The 17249-nt window shown below is 36.0% G+C and overlaps 1 protein-coding gene across 3 annotated transcripts in view; it reads left to right on the top strand.

Moving 5' to 3' along the window:
• The window catches only part of LOC149801734 (uncharacterized), a 168911-nt gene that overhangs the window by 72829 nt on the left and 78833 nt on the right, over positions 1 to 17249 (top strand). For all 3 annotated transcript variants that reach the window (XM_089956045.1, XM_089956047.1, XM_089956044.1), the window contains exons 9-10: positions 14040 to 14196; positions 15711 to 15749. In XM_089956045.1, coding sequence (XP_089812171.1) covers positions 14040 to 14196; positions 15711 to 15749 — 196 coding nt within the window. The remainder of the gene's footprint in view (positions 1 to 14039; positions 14197 to 15710; positions 15750 to 17249) is intronic.

Raw genomic sequence — 17249 nt, 5'->3', positions numbered from 1 at the left:
GATTGATGTCCAACGGGAATAGTAGAAGTTTTCACTTGCACACATCATATCAGATACTTGGCGTTTGTTCTGCTCAAAGTGTGACTGATGTTGTTTCCCATTTTAGGTAATACTTCCACACATACGTAGAGTGTGGCTTCTTGAATGACTGTTTTGTAATAGGCAGACTCAGCTCTCAAAAGGAAAGTGGCACTGCTATGATTCAGTGTCAGGCAGACATCCACTCCATTCAGCAAATACTTCTCATACAACTACATGTCTAAACGCAAATGATCCATCAGTTCTAATTTTTGCTGGGTCCTTTGATTTTGTTTCATCATGGTTTGGTTCTTTTATCTGTAATTAAATCAGTATCATTGAATTTGCCTGCTGTGTCAGGTTTCCATACAACATAAGCATCCAGATGGGTGTTCTTGGCTTCTCTTCCATACGTCATGAGATTTTCCAGGTATGCTCGGTAAGGGTAAGTGTCCATGCTGCTACTGACCAGTTTGTTATTCAAGTATAAATCTACTCCAATGAACAAGAAATGCATGAAATTGTTGAATGGGGCTACCCTATCTTCATCCTTTATATCAGGACCATCTGTTGATGTGTCGATCACTGTCACTTTCAAGTACAAGTAACTGATAATCAGATCAATGTAATGTTTGGGCTGTCTTTTGATTTCAAACTCAATGGAAGCTGATCCTGAGTCCTTGACAGAGGAGACAAGATGAAATTTGACACATTGGGATTCTTGCATCATCATCATGATGGGTGGCATGGCAAACAGATCCAGTTACGACTTGAAACATGCACAATACTCTTGGTACATCATTTTCTCTTTTTCTTTTTTCTCTCTGTTTTTCAATAATCAAAAATGTCTAAGTCTCAGACGGTTCTTCTTTTCTTTATCTTTCTTGCTCTAAGGGTGTGATGGCTTCTGGAAGGGTGTCTTCGTCATCGTCTCTTTCTGCCTTGTCCTTGCTGTGGTGTCAGGGAAGCAGGAATGCCTGACTCGGTGGTGTCCAGGGCATTTATAGGAGTTTCTTGTCAGCCCAAAATGTCTGCCTGCTTGAAGCAAGGCATTTTTGCCTGATCTCAAGAAAGCTTCTTTGGGGTTTTGTTTGTTGATGATGACATTTTGGAGAAATTCTTTGCTGTGCGTCAGTGAGGCATCTCTCAAAACGTGCAATTATTTTGTCACCAATGGTTTCTAAACCGGGGCCACTGAACAAAAGACCGATTTCAGCATATCTCCTAAACCATATCCTTGCTGTCAAGTGATGCCTCAGTACACTGGATACATGACTTAGAGAATTGTTTTCAAAAATTACAATCCCTTTAGAGGATCATTTTTGAAAATTCTAACATTTGGTATCCCAGGTCCAGAGCTTTGAACAATTCCATGCTGACCCACGTTCCTGTCAAGGTGCATTCTTCCTGGGTGTGTTGACAAGGCTGGTCTTGATTGCACGTTTCATCGCAAATATGACACAAGGGAAATTTCAGTTTTCCTTGGAATTGGTGAGGTAAAATGGGATGGTACAAGTCTGTGGGAGGCAAGACTTTGCACTTGATCAATAATTCGTATTGTCGAATGTTTCCAGGTCGATGTGTTTTGTCAGCAATTGCGGGTGCCCTGCGGAAAAGTGACGATATTTGCACACGTAAGGATGCAGCAAACACATGTCCAAGTATGTGATTTCTTCTCCTTTCTCTTTGTTGGCATTTTACAGCAAATAGGTGGCATTTGTCCATCCTCTGTACAAACTGTCCCTCGGGATCAGCGGGTCCACCAGCTTGTAACTTTCCACGATGCGTTTAAACTCGGGGGTTGGTTTTCAAACAGTGATCATACTCGTGTTCCCACATTTACACCACTTGGTTTCCTTGCTGTTCTAACTTCAGTCACCATTGACAAGTGGCCTTATACAAGTCTTCCATGGTACTTTGTAAAAACTGATTTTTATTGTCACCTTGAGGGCAGCAGATGGGACATCCGTGAAATAAGCATCCATTAAACTCATACACGATCTTTGGGTTTTCTAAGTCCCAGCCATCCACCAAATACTTTCGATGGTCTTTTTGCCTCCTAAATTTCAGGCATGTTGAATCCGTTTATCTTCCTTGTCGCACAAGTAATGTACCCAGCGTATGGCTTTGGCTGAGTATTGACATTTGACAAAGTTTGTCGTTTGAGGGCTTATAATAGCCAGGGTGTTTTCAGGCATGAATCATTGGTGGTTCACTAAGAAACACGCTTTGACATTAGTACATGCTTCCTTCAAATGGTCAATCCCTTGGTGTTCCATGAATAGTTATCAAGTTATCAAAATTTTCCACAGCAACACCTTACAATTTTCACATCAGAACTACAATAATTTAGCATTTCTTCCTGAAATTCGAAGGGGTCATTGAGGCATGAGTCTGGTACCAAGCGTAGAAGGCTTCTCATTGTTTGGCACGCATGTTGTTGGGGTCATAGCAGTGAGCCTCAGGCAAATTGGGCAGAACAACGTGTTGATTGGCTTTGGTATCGAAAAAGTATGGAAAATAGCTTTCAGCCATTTCTGTCATCCCAAACATTTTAGGCATTCGACTCAATGGCCAAATACAAATAACTCATCAAATCTTTAAACTGCACTTGTCCTGCTTGCATGAAAATGGTTTTGGTTTCATTCAAAGTCACTTTTGGACGTTTGGTACTTTGTTACATATAGTATCTCAAAAGAAATTGTCGTATCCCGAGAAATTGTGAGCCCTCACCATGGCATTGCGATGGCAATTTACATAATGTTCTATGTTCTTTTGACTCCATGTCTTGTCAGTGGGGTCTAAGAGCCATTGGGCAAAATTGGTCAGCATGTTAGGTCCCCAAATGATTTTTTCACGTCCTCCAGGAATCTTGCTGCAATAAGGGCAATGACTAAAGATAGGCTTTTGGATGCACTTCTCGCATGCTTGATGAGCCACGCAGAAATTAGGAATGTGAATGACAGTCTCTTGCATGCATTTGAAATAAAAAAAGATGAAATTGCCTTTCTTCTGGTCATCTTTCTCCTCTTGTTTGTATTTTGAATGTAGCATTTTTGTTCCAATTTAACTTTTTGGCAACAAATGTGACATCGTTTCTTTCCTCGATAAACATGTAAATTGGCATTATTGGTACATATGCCTTGTCCACAGATAGGACACAATCCATGAGTTGGCAAGCACTTTTCTGCTGTGAACCTTGCATCTTCAAATGTTGTTGGTAACAGGCAGGGCTAACAAAAGTTCACTGACAAGCAGGGCAATGCACTCATTCTTGTCCTTCTTCCAGACAGGGTTGAGAGGCCAAACATCCCTCACATTTTGCTCCACAGTGATTGTGTTGCTTTCGATAGTTATAGCCTAGGTCACATTTCTCACAAATATAACCATATCCCAGGAATGCAGTGATACTGGTAATGGCATTGAAATGTTCATCATAATAATAGACGTGAATGTATTTTCTGTCTTTGAAATTTTTGCCTCGAAATAACAGAGGTCCGCACACTTCTTGAGGTTGCACTTTCAAGATGTAGCCTGGAGCCAAGATGTCTTGCATTTTGGAATTCAGGAATGCCACAGGGTGTGTCTTTGGATAGCCCCGCTTGCTGTAACAGGAGTTCTGCTTCTCTTTGTTGTTTGGTTCGGTCCAATTGTTGAATAGTTTTCCAGGCTCTTTTCCAGTCTACTGTGTCATTCTTGTCAGTATACATTAATCCCACCATGATGGCACGGGCTAAACACATCTGATCTTGAGGGTTGTTAATTTGGACGAGGCTCTTTTTGGTGCTGTTAAGGTCGTCCACCAGTAACATCTTTTTTGCATCCTGTCCCTTGGGTCCTGAACTGTATCGCTTTTCCATTGGTGAAACTTGTTGGATTGTTGCATGTGTTGAATCTTGTTGATGACTTTGTAAGGTGTCATTTCTGATGGGCTGCTAGGTTCAGTCCAAACAGGTGACTTCAAACTGTCGTGATGAATGGGAAGTCTCAAGCGATTATCATTTTTGGCTTCACATTGCCATTTCAGTGTGGCTAACAAAGAATCCCACACATCGGTGATGAATTCTTCTGCTTTCTGCAGCGGTACGTCGGACTTGAAATCTTTAAACTTCATCGTGTACATGTAGTAGGCTGTGGTTCTAAATTTTCTAGAGGAGCGCTTTTCTGTTTCTTGAATGTTAGTACTTTTCAGGGTTTACTAGTGGTGGTAGACTTTGGTTGGGTGTAGACTCTCTGGGTCTGAATTCTGGCTCACTCATGTCATCTTCAAAATCACTGGCATGAATCTGAGCCAAGACTTCAGCTACAGTGCGATGCAATAAATCTCGTTTCTGCCTCTTGCTTTCTTCTCCTTTCTCTGTGAAATGATGCGATCGTCTCATCTTGACTGCAGAAAGTCATATGACTACATTTTAAATGCTATGGGTCCCCTTTTCAATGTCAGACTAGTGTCTTCCCTATATAAAGGGTCAATGTCTTCCCCCCCAGTATTCATTTCACTCTCAAGCTGAGCAGAACGATGGAAGAACCAGCACAGATCAAACTTCTGATCAGAGCTTTGCGAGGTGACATGAATGTTTTCTTCAGACAAGCCAACAGACTACACCCCATCCTTTCAAGAAAAAAGTCGAGATACTTGCTATATCTGTCAGAAGAAAAGGCATTGGGCCACAGATTGACAAGACCATCAGTAAAGCAAAGCAGGTGTCAGAAGAGACAAAAATCAAGATACCAGTTATCATTGACAAGAGAAAGGACATTGGTCTTCAGATTGCCCTAAGAATCAACACGAGCAAGAGGAATAGAGGGGTTCCAGACAGGAAGAAGAGGTACCCTCCAAGAAGGAAGAACCCCGACACATCCAGAAAAATAAAAAAGAGAAGAAAAAAAGACAAGATCAAAGTGAGAAAGAAGAGGAGGAAAAACCTGTGAAAGTGAATAAATTCAAAACAAGGAGAGAGTGAACAAAGACACAGAAGAAAGCTATGAACATTTTAAAGTGTTGTGTTGTGATATTGCATTGTAAAATTTGCACAAGAATAGACCAGAAAGAAAAACGTGTCTCCTGGTTTTGATTTTTTTAGAATAAGGACCTACACTCATGCATTCACACACATACATCATGGGTCAAAAAAAGAGATTTTGAGTTTTTATTGATTTTGGCAAAATGAATACTATCTCTTTTCAAGAGAAGTATGTGACCCAGAAAAGGACCGTGGGGTGTTTGTTTTGTTAAAAGAAAAAACTCAGGAATGAAATGTAATCAGCTTTAACCCTTTAGCTACTACAGCTGTTGTGCAGTTTCACTACTGCTGAGTGCTATCATATCATCTGGTGTTTAAACAGGACTAATATCAATATCTGATCCATTTTCTAAGAATGATCTATTAAACTCTTCGATATTGATTGCACTGAACCCTTTAAAGTTGCTTATATCTGAATTGGAATCCATCTTTGTTTCTCTCAACTACATGTGTTTCGTAAAGTGCAGAAAAGCCTCGACAGTGTGTCTAAATTTAACCTATCAGCTTTCACACTTGTATCAAAATGTTGAGTAAACAGTTCTCTCATTGGTTATGATAATCAAAACTATGTAAACTTCTGTACTTTCAACCAATCAACGTTTAGTTAACATAGCAGTCACATCCGCATAGATGTGACACTGGGGTTTCGAGTACTGCTGAACTATATGCACATAAGCAAAACTGGGGTAGTAAACTAGGCTTATCGACACTGCATATATGTTTCAGTGGGGTTCAGGAGCTATTTACAGGTGATGCTTAGATGCGGTAGTCGTAGCTAAAGGGTTAACTGCCTAAGTCTTTGCCATGGCCAAGGTCTACTCCTGTCGATGATTTAGTAGAAATCAATAGGGTTGATATCTCAGTCATAGTAACAGGGTTGGGCTGTTTGTCTTAGGAAGGTCTTTTTTGCTTGGGTCATAATAAAGAAGTCTGATACATTTGTTTAAGACTCCTTAACTCTGCCAAAATGTCTAAGAGTACCATCATTGTTTGACTTTCCCTGTCCTCCTTCTCTCCTAGACCTTGTTTCTTCTCTGCTTCTTCTTCTTCCTGTCGTTTCCTTCTTCTTGCCTCTTCTTCTCACTGTTGCTGTTGAAGGAGAAAAGCTTGTTTTGCTTCTTTCTGCTGCTGTAAAAATTTCTCCAATTCTTCTTTCTGTCTTTGTTTAAAATCCTTAACGTGTGGTAAGGAAGGAGAAGGTGGCGAAGGTGCTGGTACCGTAACCAATGTTTGTGAAGAGAGAAAATCCACTAAATCCCAATTAAAATCGGTTTCTTCTGGAACTAGGTCTGTGTTGACTTTTGTAGTCACTGCTATGCCATCGCTTTTCATCACCATGGCCAGTGCATCACCATGGCCAGTGCATCCCAATTCATCCTCTTTTTAGTTTCCAAACTCTGTCGCATTGATTCACTGCACACAGACGCTAGCACATCTATATAGGGAATGTGACATCACAGGCAGCTGTCTTCGGATTGGAAGACAGACTCCGCATTATATCTAAATTTTGTAAAGCATGTTAGGATTGGTGAAAAAACTCAATCCGTTTTGATGCGTTCTTCCACTATAAATAACCGCAGTTTACTTCATTCCCTTCACCTGTTCTCATCACAAGATGTGGACTAATGTTGAATCATCTACCCTCATATCGTTGATGCTGTTCCACACGGACTTACCCATGTATGCCAGATCATCATGGACAATTATCCAGATCAACAATACAAGCGTTTGGAAAAGAAGGATCTATGTAGAGAGATAAGGCTGTCTGAAGTGAGTCCTCATCTATGGTCCAGATGTCAGAAGAAGTTTGAGGAAGAGAAGAAGATCTATGTGATGCCCTCTGTATTGATAAAATGATGTTAAAATCAAAACCAGTGGCCCTTTTAAGGGCCATTCCATTGCCTCAAAAAGATTTGCACTCTTGCCTAAAAATTGTTTAGTCGATTTTGTAGTTTAGGTGTGATAGATTGATGTTCATCAATCTATGTATGTATTTTGTATGTGTTATATATGTCTACGTCCTGCCAGTCCCACGCCACCAAGTGTTCTATGGTTTTTCCCCGCTATTTGGTCCGATTGAGGTCAACCCCTTTGCAACATTGTTACCAATGTCCAGTACCATGACATTACCTCACCTGTTCCATTTCTATTGTCCCTATGCAATAACCAAACTTTCCCTTGTTGCTGTTAGTTCCCAATATTCCCCATGTTAAATTCCCAGGGTGATCTGAAAAGTCTTGTTGCTAAACGTTCCCAAGGATGTGTGTCTGTAATGTATTTTCCCATTGTTGCTAAAGTATCCCCTTTAACTACTGCTGTTGACCAGCCAAGATATGATAGTATATTTGTGAGTCTTAATCCTGGGATATAATATATACGTAATATATTCTGAATAAATTTTACTGACTTCAGCAGTTAGTTTGCCTTCCTAAGTTGCATTAATTAGTAGATGGTATCTCCAGCTTTTGTACACAAGTAACATGGTCCAGTACACTAAGGACATATTTTGGTAACAGGCTTGCTAGTTTGTGAATACATGCGAATAGATCAGATGCTGGTTTGTGAGTACATGCGACCAGACCAGATGCTGGTTTGTGAATATATGCGACCAGACATATTTACCTATATGGAACTTTGGAACTCTTTTTGTCTTTTAAATTCTGTTTGTGCTGCCCCCATTTATACCTTAGATGAATTCATGATACACCCCATGATTGTCATTTATGCACTGTAGATGTGCCTTAGTTAAATTTTCTTCAGTTAATAAGTCACTGATCACATTAACATTGTGGAAATAAGCTCTGCTACCTTTAGAATCCAACAATCCTGAAAATTGTATCATTCCAATCTATATATCTTATAGACAAATCAAAAAAGCTATGACCCATTACATTCCCATCAACTGGTTGTTTACCAGTTCAAGTGCTTGCTTCTGTATAATCAGCATTGTCCTACTTTGTCTCTGCAGATCATTCAAGATCTTTATTTCAATGCAACCCTCAATAAGTGTAATGTAATATTGTATACAAGGTCCCCACAAAAGGACTCAGAACCCTGTTTTATGATTTTCAGTAGACAGTTTTAATATTTTTCAAAAAGTTTGTATACTTGCAATTTTTCTGACCTAGTTAATCTGTAGGTTGGTAACTAAGAAGTGCCATATGTGCGGGCTTTATTTTGTCCAATAATTACAAATGAATATTTTTATTTATGTTATGTTGTGATGTGGTTTTATGTCTTGTACATTTTCCGTTTGTTGTTTCCCGTGTTTTGGTTCTTGTTTATTGTCTTTACAAAGCATAATAAAAACCACATATTTCAAATGTAAAAACTTTAAGGTTAGCAAAGAGCAATCACCACTCTTGCCTCATGGGTACTAAGAGTACATTATCAGCACCTTATAGTGTTTATTATTCCTGGTCCTGGGGAACTTAGTTTTTAGCCTGTTGAAACGTTTGAAGGCAAGACAACAGAAAGAAAAAATAAAACTCACAGGAGTTTTTATTTTGAGAACCAACCTCAACTTGTCTTCTGTTCTGATAATAGTGGGAGACATTCCAAAGTCATATATATATATATATATATATATATATATATATATATATATATATATATATATATATATATATATATATATATGGAGGGCAAAGTTAATGTTTGGTTTGGTATAATTATTAGCAAAATCTTCATTTTTAATTTATAATAGGAATATAGAACATATAAATGTATTGCAATAGAACAATGTTACAGCTAATTTTAAGTAACCTATCACCTAGTTAAATGCAGTGACTTTGATCTTGTTGCTCAACTGGTAACCTCAGTTGCATATTAAAGGTGATAACTGCAACTTCTCTTGAGTTTCCAATCTCTGTATTATATACTCTCCCTGGTACTTTCTATAACTTGGTGACTTGCTCCTCAACATGTCATAACACATATGTGGCACAGCTAAATGTTGTGTGACATATATGTCCATTAAATTACTTTAAAATGTGATTATATAAATTATATTGACTTTATAACTCATTTTGCCCTGGATATTCATTCTGATTTTGCATGAAGTGGGGATAGGAAACATATTTTCTGTTACATCTGATTACACTCAGACATATCTCTTTCCGAAAGATTTTTGTTTGTCTGATGCTCAAGTGTATAAAACATGTTTTTGACTGGCTATTTTTTCATTCATATACAAAAGAGTGAAAACAGACTTATGTTTTGCTTATTGGACCCAAATATTTTCTGTCCTGTCCCTCTTAATTCCAAATCTCAGATTTACCTTACTTTTTGCAAAGGTTCTTCTGCATACCAGTATATGCTGTTTGGACCATTCTGTTTTAACTGTGTTGGCAGAAAGTCTAAAATTTCAGGTGCAAATAATTATTGTCTAGTTATGTTTTTCACTGCCTATTTTATGTAAGTGGAATGTTTAAATTATTTTGTATTATTGTAGAACAACATATTTTCCCATTTTGCAATACCACTAGCTTTAGTATATCATGATGACATCACAGAACTCTGAACTTGGTTACTGCTTCATAGCACATAAACGTGGTATATGGAGACAATGAGTTAAAATCTTGATTTCTATGAAATGATAAACATATTTCAACCATTGTTATTTCACATTGTTATGCACAAACTATTCCTTAAAAATGGAAGTCATTTGAATTTTTAAATAAAAGTCACATGCAAATTTCAATATACATTTCTTTTTTCAGTATCTCACTCAAAGGCTGCATGCTTTCATTTGCATACAATATCAGATCATGGTTCAAGTTCTAAGTACAGACTTCCCTCACTATAAATTCCTTCAGTATGACACAGCCTCTCTTATAATGTTGATGTAGTCATATATCCCTTTAAATTGGTTTTATTTTGACTTATTAGTGGTCTAAATGAATTATTTTGATTAATATTAGTTTGTGACTAATAAAGACTAAATATAATGAGATTTGGCATTACTAAATACCATTCTTTTAATAATTTTGTACGCATAATTGAGGTGTTGCAGGTTCAGTATCTGCCAAAACCAGCACTGATTGCTGCCTCAGTGTTTCCTTGGGATATGTACTTAGCTTCCATTTAATCAGCACGCTATAACCCAGGCATGTCCAAACTATGGCCAGCAACCTGGTTTAGTAAATGAACTCCCCTGATTGATCATTATATGCCTGTTTAACTGTTGTCAAATGTAAGTTGTAAATGGACTCCCCTGATTGATCATTATATGCCTGTATAACTGTTGTAAAATGTAATAGTAAATGGACTCCCCTGATTGATCATTATATGCCTGTTTAACTGTTGTCAAATGTAATAATTAATGAACTCCCCTGATTGATCATTATATGCCTGTATAACTGTTGTAAAATGTAATAGTAAATGGACTCCCCTGATTGATCATTATATGCCTGTATAACTGTTGTAAAATGTAATAGTAAATGGACTCCCCTGATTGATCATTATATGCCTGTTTAACTGTTGTCAAATGTAATAATTAATGAACTCCCCTGATTGATCATTATATGCCTGTATAACTGTTGTAAAATGTAATAGTAAATGAACTCCCCTGATTGATCATTATATGCCTGTTTAACTGTTATCAAATGTAATAGTAAATGAACTCCCCTGATTGATCATTATATGCCTGTATAACTGTTGTAAAATGTAATAGTAAATGGACTCCCCTGATTGATCATTATATGCCTGTATAACTGTTGTCAAATGTAATAGTAAATGGACTCAACTGATTGATCATTATATGCCTGTATAACTGTTGTCAAATGTAATAGTAAATGGACTCCCCTGATTGATCATTATATGCCTGTATAACTGTTGTCAAATGTAATAGTAAATGGACTCAACTGATTGATCATTATATGCCTGTATAACTGTTGTAAAATGTAATAGTAAATGGACTCCCCTGATTGATCATTATATGCCTGTATAACTGTTGTCAAATGTAATAGTAAATGGACTCAACTGATTGATCATTATATGCCTGTATAACTGTTGTCAAATGTAATAGTAAATGGACTCCCCTGATTGATCATTATATGCCTGTATAACTGTTGTAAAATGTAATAGTAAATGGACTCCCCTGATTGATCATTATATGCCTGTTTAACTGTTGTCAAATGTAATAATTAATGAACTCCCCTGATTGATCATTATATGCCTGTATAACTGTTGTAAAATGTAATAGTAAATGAACACCCCTGATTGATCATTATATGCCTGTTTAACTGTTATCAAATGTAATAGTAAATGAACTCCCCTGATTGATCATTATATGCCTGTTTAACTGTTGTAAAATGTAGTAGTAAATGGACTCCCCTGATTGATCATTATATGCCTGTATAACTGTTGTCAAATGTAATAGTAAATGGACTCAACTGATTGATCATTATATGCCTGTATAACTGTTGTCAAATGTAACAGTAAATGGACTCCCCTGATTGATCATTATATGCCTGTATAACTGTTGTCAAATGTAATAGTAAATGGACTCAACTGATTGATCATTATATGCCTGTATAACTGTTGTCAAATGTAATAGTAAATGGACTCCCCTGATTGATCATTATATGCCTGTATAACTGTTGTCAAATGTAATAGTAAATGGACTCCCCTGATTGATCATTATGTGCCTGTATAACTGTTGTAAAATGTAATAGTAAATAGACTCCCCTGATTGAACATTATATGCCTGTATAACTGTTGTCAAATGTAATAGTAAATGGACTCCCCTGATTGATCATTATATGCCTGTATAACTGTTGTAAAATGTAATAGTAAATGGACTCCCCTGATTGATCATTATATGCCTGTATAACTATTGTAAAATGTAATAGTAAATGAACTCCCCTGATTGATCATTATATGCCTGTATAACTGTTGTCGAATGTAATAGTAAATGAACTCCCTTGATTGATCATTATATGCCTGTTTAACTTTTTTGTAAAACCTTTAAGTAAATGGAGTCCAGTGAGTGATTGGTGTATGCCTGTTCAACTGTTGTAAAATGCAACAGTAGTCCGGGTCTAAAATATAAACAAAATGAAATCCATCATAACGGATAGCATTGTAGATTGGATGTTAAAACAATTACCAGTGTAGACCTACAAAATCATCTCTCTTACTCACTTGCTCACTTATAACTCAGATCCAACTGCAAGCAGCATAGACTTGGATCTGCCAACTGAATAATGTTATGGCAGACAAGATTCTAATCAGTTTCTTAGGACTAATCAGTAAAATAAATAACATAGACCTGGATCTGCCATGAATAATGTTAATGGCAGACAAGATTCTGTGCAGTTTCTTAGGACTAATCAGTAAAATAAATAACATAGACCTAGATCTGCCATGAATAATGTTATGGCAGACAAGTTTCTGTGCAGTTTCTTAGGACTAATCAGTAAAATAAATAACATAGACCTGGATCTGCCATGAATAATGTTATGGCAGACAAGATTCTATGCAGTTTGTTAGAACTAATCAGTAGAATAAATAACATAGACCTAGATCTGCCAATTGAATAATGTTATGGCAGACAAGATTCTATGCAGTTTCTTAGGACTAATCAGTAGAATAAATAACATAGACCTAGATCTGCCAATTGAATAATGTTATGGCAGACAAGATTCTGTGCAGTTTCTTAGGACTAATCAGTAAAATAAATAACATAGACCTAGATCTGCCATGAATAATGTTATGGCAGACAAGATTCTATGCAGTTTGTTAGAACTAATCAGTAGAATAAATAACATAGACCTAGATCTGCCAATTGAATAATGTTATGGCAGACAAGATTCTGTGCAGTTTCTTAGGACTAATCAGTAAAATAAATAACATAGACCTAGATCTGCCAATTGAATAATGTTATGGCAGACAAGATTCTGTGCAGTTTCTTAGGACTAATCAGTAAAATAAATAACATAGACCTAGATCTGCCATGAATAATGTTATGGCAGACAAGATTCTATGCAGTTTGTTAGAACTAACCAGTAGAATAAATAACATAGACCTAGATCTGCCAATTGAATAATGTTATGGCAGACAAGATTCTATGCAGTTTGTTAGGGCTAATCAGTAGAATAAATAACATAGACCTAGATCTGCCATGAATAATGTTATGGCAGACAAGATTCTATGCAGTTTGTTAGAACTAATCAGTAGAATAAATAACATAGACCTAGATCTGCCAATTGAATAATGTTATGGCAGACAAGATTCTATGCAGTTTGTTAGAACTAATCAGTAGAATAAATAACATAGACCTAGATCTGCCATGAATAATGTTATGGCAGACAAGATTCTATGCAGTTTGTTAGAACTAATCAGTAGAATAAATAACATAGACCTAGATCTGCCATGAATAATGTTATGGCAGACAAGATTCTATGCAGTTTGTTAGAACTAATCAGTAGAATAAATAACATAGACCTAGATCTGCCATGAATAATGTTATGGCAGACAAGATTCTATGCAGTTTGTTAGAACTAATCAGTAGAATAAATAACATAGACCTAGATCTGCCATGAATAATGTTATGGCAGACAAGATTCTATGCAGTTTCTTAGGACTAATCAGTAAAATAAATAACATAGACCCAGATCTGCCATGAATAATGTTATGGCAGACAAGATTCTGTGCAGTTTGTTAGAACTAATCAGTAGAATAAATAACATAGACCTAGATCTGCCATGAATAATGTTATGGCAGACAAGATTCTATGCAGTTTGTTAGGGCTAATCAGTAGAATAAATAACATAGACCTGGATCTGCCAATTGAATAATGTTATGGCAGACAAGATTCTATGCAGTTTCTTAGGACTAATCAGTAGAATAAATAACATAGACCCTAATCTGTTGTAGCATTTTGCAGCGACAGATCAATGTTTATGTTGTTAGCAGAAGGACCCAACTTGTAAACAAATATATGTGGTACATATTGGAAACCCTTTGTTAAACATGGTATCTTGCTTTCATCAGCATCAACCGTTGAAATGCCTCTCAGAGGTAATGGACTACTTCATCCAGATTTCTGGACCTACCACTAAACTCCTGACTGATAACAACCTTCGGACCCAAGGGATGGACACACCTGATTATCAGAGAATGATCCCTAGGATCACTCCAGCTGTAGTAGGTATGTAAAATACTCTCAACCCCTGTGCATGTTGGTTCCACAGTAAATACTTTTTTGGTTTGAAAAATCATATTTGATATTTGCTTCTTTGCTTCTATTTTTTTCATTAACATGAAACTGCCAATTTCAGTAAATATTATACTCATCATAGTCTGATAGCTGAATTTACATTTGGATTAACCGTTCAAATATAACATTACAAGGTATTTGCACTGTCGGATACAGCAGATGCTTTTGAGTTAAATCCATCTGATTATCTGGTAACTCTATATTGAAATATCTCTATACTCTGTTCAAAATGAGTCAGAAAAGGACTAAAGTGTTGGTAATAACTTAGAATAGGAATAGATTATTGGTAACAAGTCTGAATTGGACAAGATTGTTGGCAGTAAGTTCGAAAAGGGCTAGGTTGCTTTTAATAAGTCAGAACTGGACTAGATTGTTGGCAATTAAAAAGTCTGGAAAGGACTAGCTTGTTAGTGATATGTCAAGACTGGACTAGATTGTTGGTGATAAGTCTGAAAGGACTGGATTGTTCTTAAGATGCCAGAGTTGGAATATGTTAGTAGTAATAAGTAAGTCAAACCTGGACTAGATTGTTTGTAATAAGTCAGAATTGGACTAGATTGTTTGTAATAAGTCAGAATTGGACTAGATTGTTCGTAATAAGTCAGAAATAGACTAGATTGTTTGTAATAGTCAGAACTGGACTAGAATTTTGTAATAAGTAAGAATTGGACTAGATTGTTGGTAATAAAATGAATTGATAAGATTTTGACAATAAATCAGAATTGGACTAGATTGTTTGTAATAAGTCAGAACTGGACTAGATTGTTGGTAAGTCTCAACATATTAAAAATACTTTTAACAGAGCAGTACTTTTGTCCCATCAATAAAATAGTCAAACCCTTTTATATCCAGTGGCAGCAAATTCAGATACAGTAAAGCCTAACTTAAAAGAACACTGCTATTAGAAACCAAAAGTCTTAGAAAGCTTAAATTCAAAACATATTCTGTAAGAATTTCATGCACCCTGTGCCCTCTTTTGGCACAGGAGCCCTGCCCTTTTGAGATTCTAAATGAACTGGAACACTTCAGTAACATTAAATATTTAAATTTGAAACAATCTTTAAGTAATTGCAATATTATTTTCTATTTTCTCTGTAATTTTGTTCTTATTTAATAATTTTTGTAAGTGTATATTGTTGCACAGCCTGATTATCAATGTTTCAAAAATAACCCAAACACGAGTCAGATGGTGTTCCCTGTATCCTCTTAGCAATTCTGCACTAAAATAAGAATTATGTGTACATTTCATGATCTATATCCTTCGATTTGCTCCTTAGTTTTATCTCATTGTTTAATGCTCTTAACTCTTGTTTTATTTTATTTATCTTGTTTTATCTTATTTAACTTGATTTTTTTTATTAATCTTGCCCTGTTTGTTTCCTTCATAAAACTAATATGCTTCATAGCTAACCTAATCCTTGTTTTTCATTTCTTTGGTCTGTCAGAGTCAAGCCAGTCAAGTGATCCTGATGAACCAACTCCAGGTAACTATGGCAACAAATTTTCATCTTTTTGATTCAAGAGTCACTGGCTTGAAGTTGATAATTTGTTCCTAGAGATCAGGGGATGCGATGTATGCACCAGATGCAACCAATCTGTATCTTATTTTAAAATCAATCTGCATAGCTGTTTTTTATGTGTACAGCAAGTATTTACAGCTCGTGAAAGATTTTGTTGTGATAATTTATATAAAACAAAAAATCCTTTGGAATCAGATAATTGGAATTTGACATGGTTAATATAAATTCACTTATTTAGAATCAAAACTTAGGTGAGTATGACCCAAATCTCTGAGTCTTTCTAATTGCACTTTATTTTATGCTTAAAGCTGTACAAAAAACATTGCCCCCCACCATTTAATTGAAATAACAGAGTTAGTTGCATTTTCTGAATTCATGATCACTGTTTCTGGCTTTAGCAGAAATATAAAATGAAATCAATAATACGGTTTGCAAACTGTTGTCTAGTTTTTGACGATACTGTTAACAAGGTTACCCACATAAAGTGTGCCTCTTTGTGATATTTGATTGGTTGTTACTAGCTCTAGGTCATTTAATAGGTCAAGTATTTTGTTTACATGAGAAATTACTCATTTGTGCTGTAAGCAGAGTCGGTCTCATTGTTGTGTTCAGTACTTCATTTGGACTGGAATTATTTATTCAAATTAACTTCTCTGAGATTACAAATTGCTCAGTAATATTACTGGTTAAAAACATTAATTTGGAAGAGATTCAAAAAGGATATCTTGGATTATATTATTGTGATTCATCAAAAGACTTTGCACATCATCATACTTCAGGCCACTGGTACTTTAGTATATAAGAGACTAGAGGCACATCAACACCTTCAGCATCGGATCTTATTTGGAATACGACTGGAATGTAATTAGAACTTTATTCATTAGGACTGGTGATAAAACATTTTAGATTAATTATTTGGGATTTAATTCATGTTACTGTAAGTTCTTTTAAATTTTCACTTTGTATTCTAGGAAATAAATTATTTGTTGAAGTTTACAAAACTTTTTGTTTTTTGCTCTTTTATGTTAAATTGGGCTGTTCTAATTTGAGTATTTAACCTCTGTAGATTAGCTTAATGAGGGTCTCTGAAAGAAGTGCTTCACTCAACATCACTCTACATCACTCAACATCACTCTAGCTATTGTCAGGCAATCAGTGTTAAGTAATTTGTACAATAGTGGTTGTTTATCTATAACCGTCTTACCTTGTAATCACCCCTAAGACCATTAACTGTATAAACTACCCAATGGTGATAGTTTTCCATGAATACTAAGCACAAGAATTTACTGTTTTATGCAGTTACAGGCATTATGTAAGAGAACATGCTCTGGCAGGTATGCTTCAACCAGTAAATTATTTTTTTGGTTAAAAATTATGCTTAAAATCATCATCAACTTCAGCATTTTCCATGTGATGACAAATTTAGGTAAAAAAGCTATCTTAAAAAGAATATGCAGGAAAAAA

This window comes from Sinohyriopsis cumingii, chromosome 4, assembly GCF_028554795.1.
Source record: "Sinohyriopsis cumingii isolate HCF-2022 chromosome 4, ASM2855479v2, whole genome shotgun sequence".
Classification (NCBI taxonomy): domain Eukaryota; kingdom Metazoa; phylum Mollusca; class Bivalvia; order Unionida; family Unionidae; genus Sinohyriopsis; species Sinohyriopsis cumingii.
Note: the sequence above shows the minus strand (reverse complement) of the source record. Positions and strands in the feature narration are given on the sequence as shown.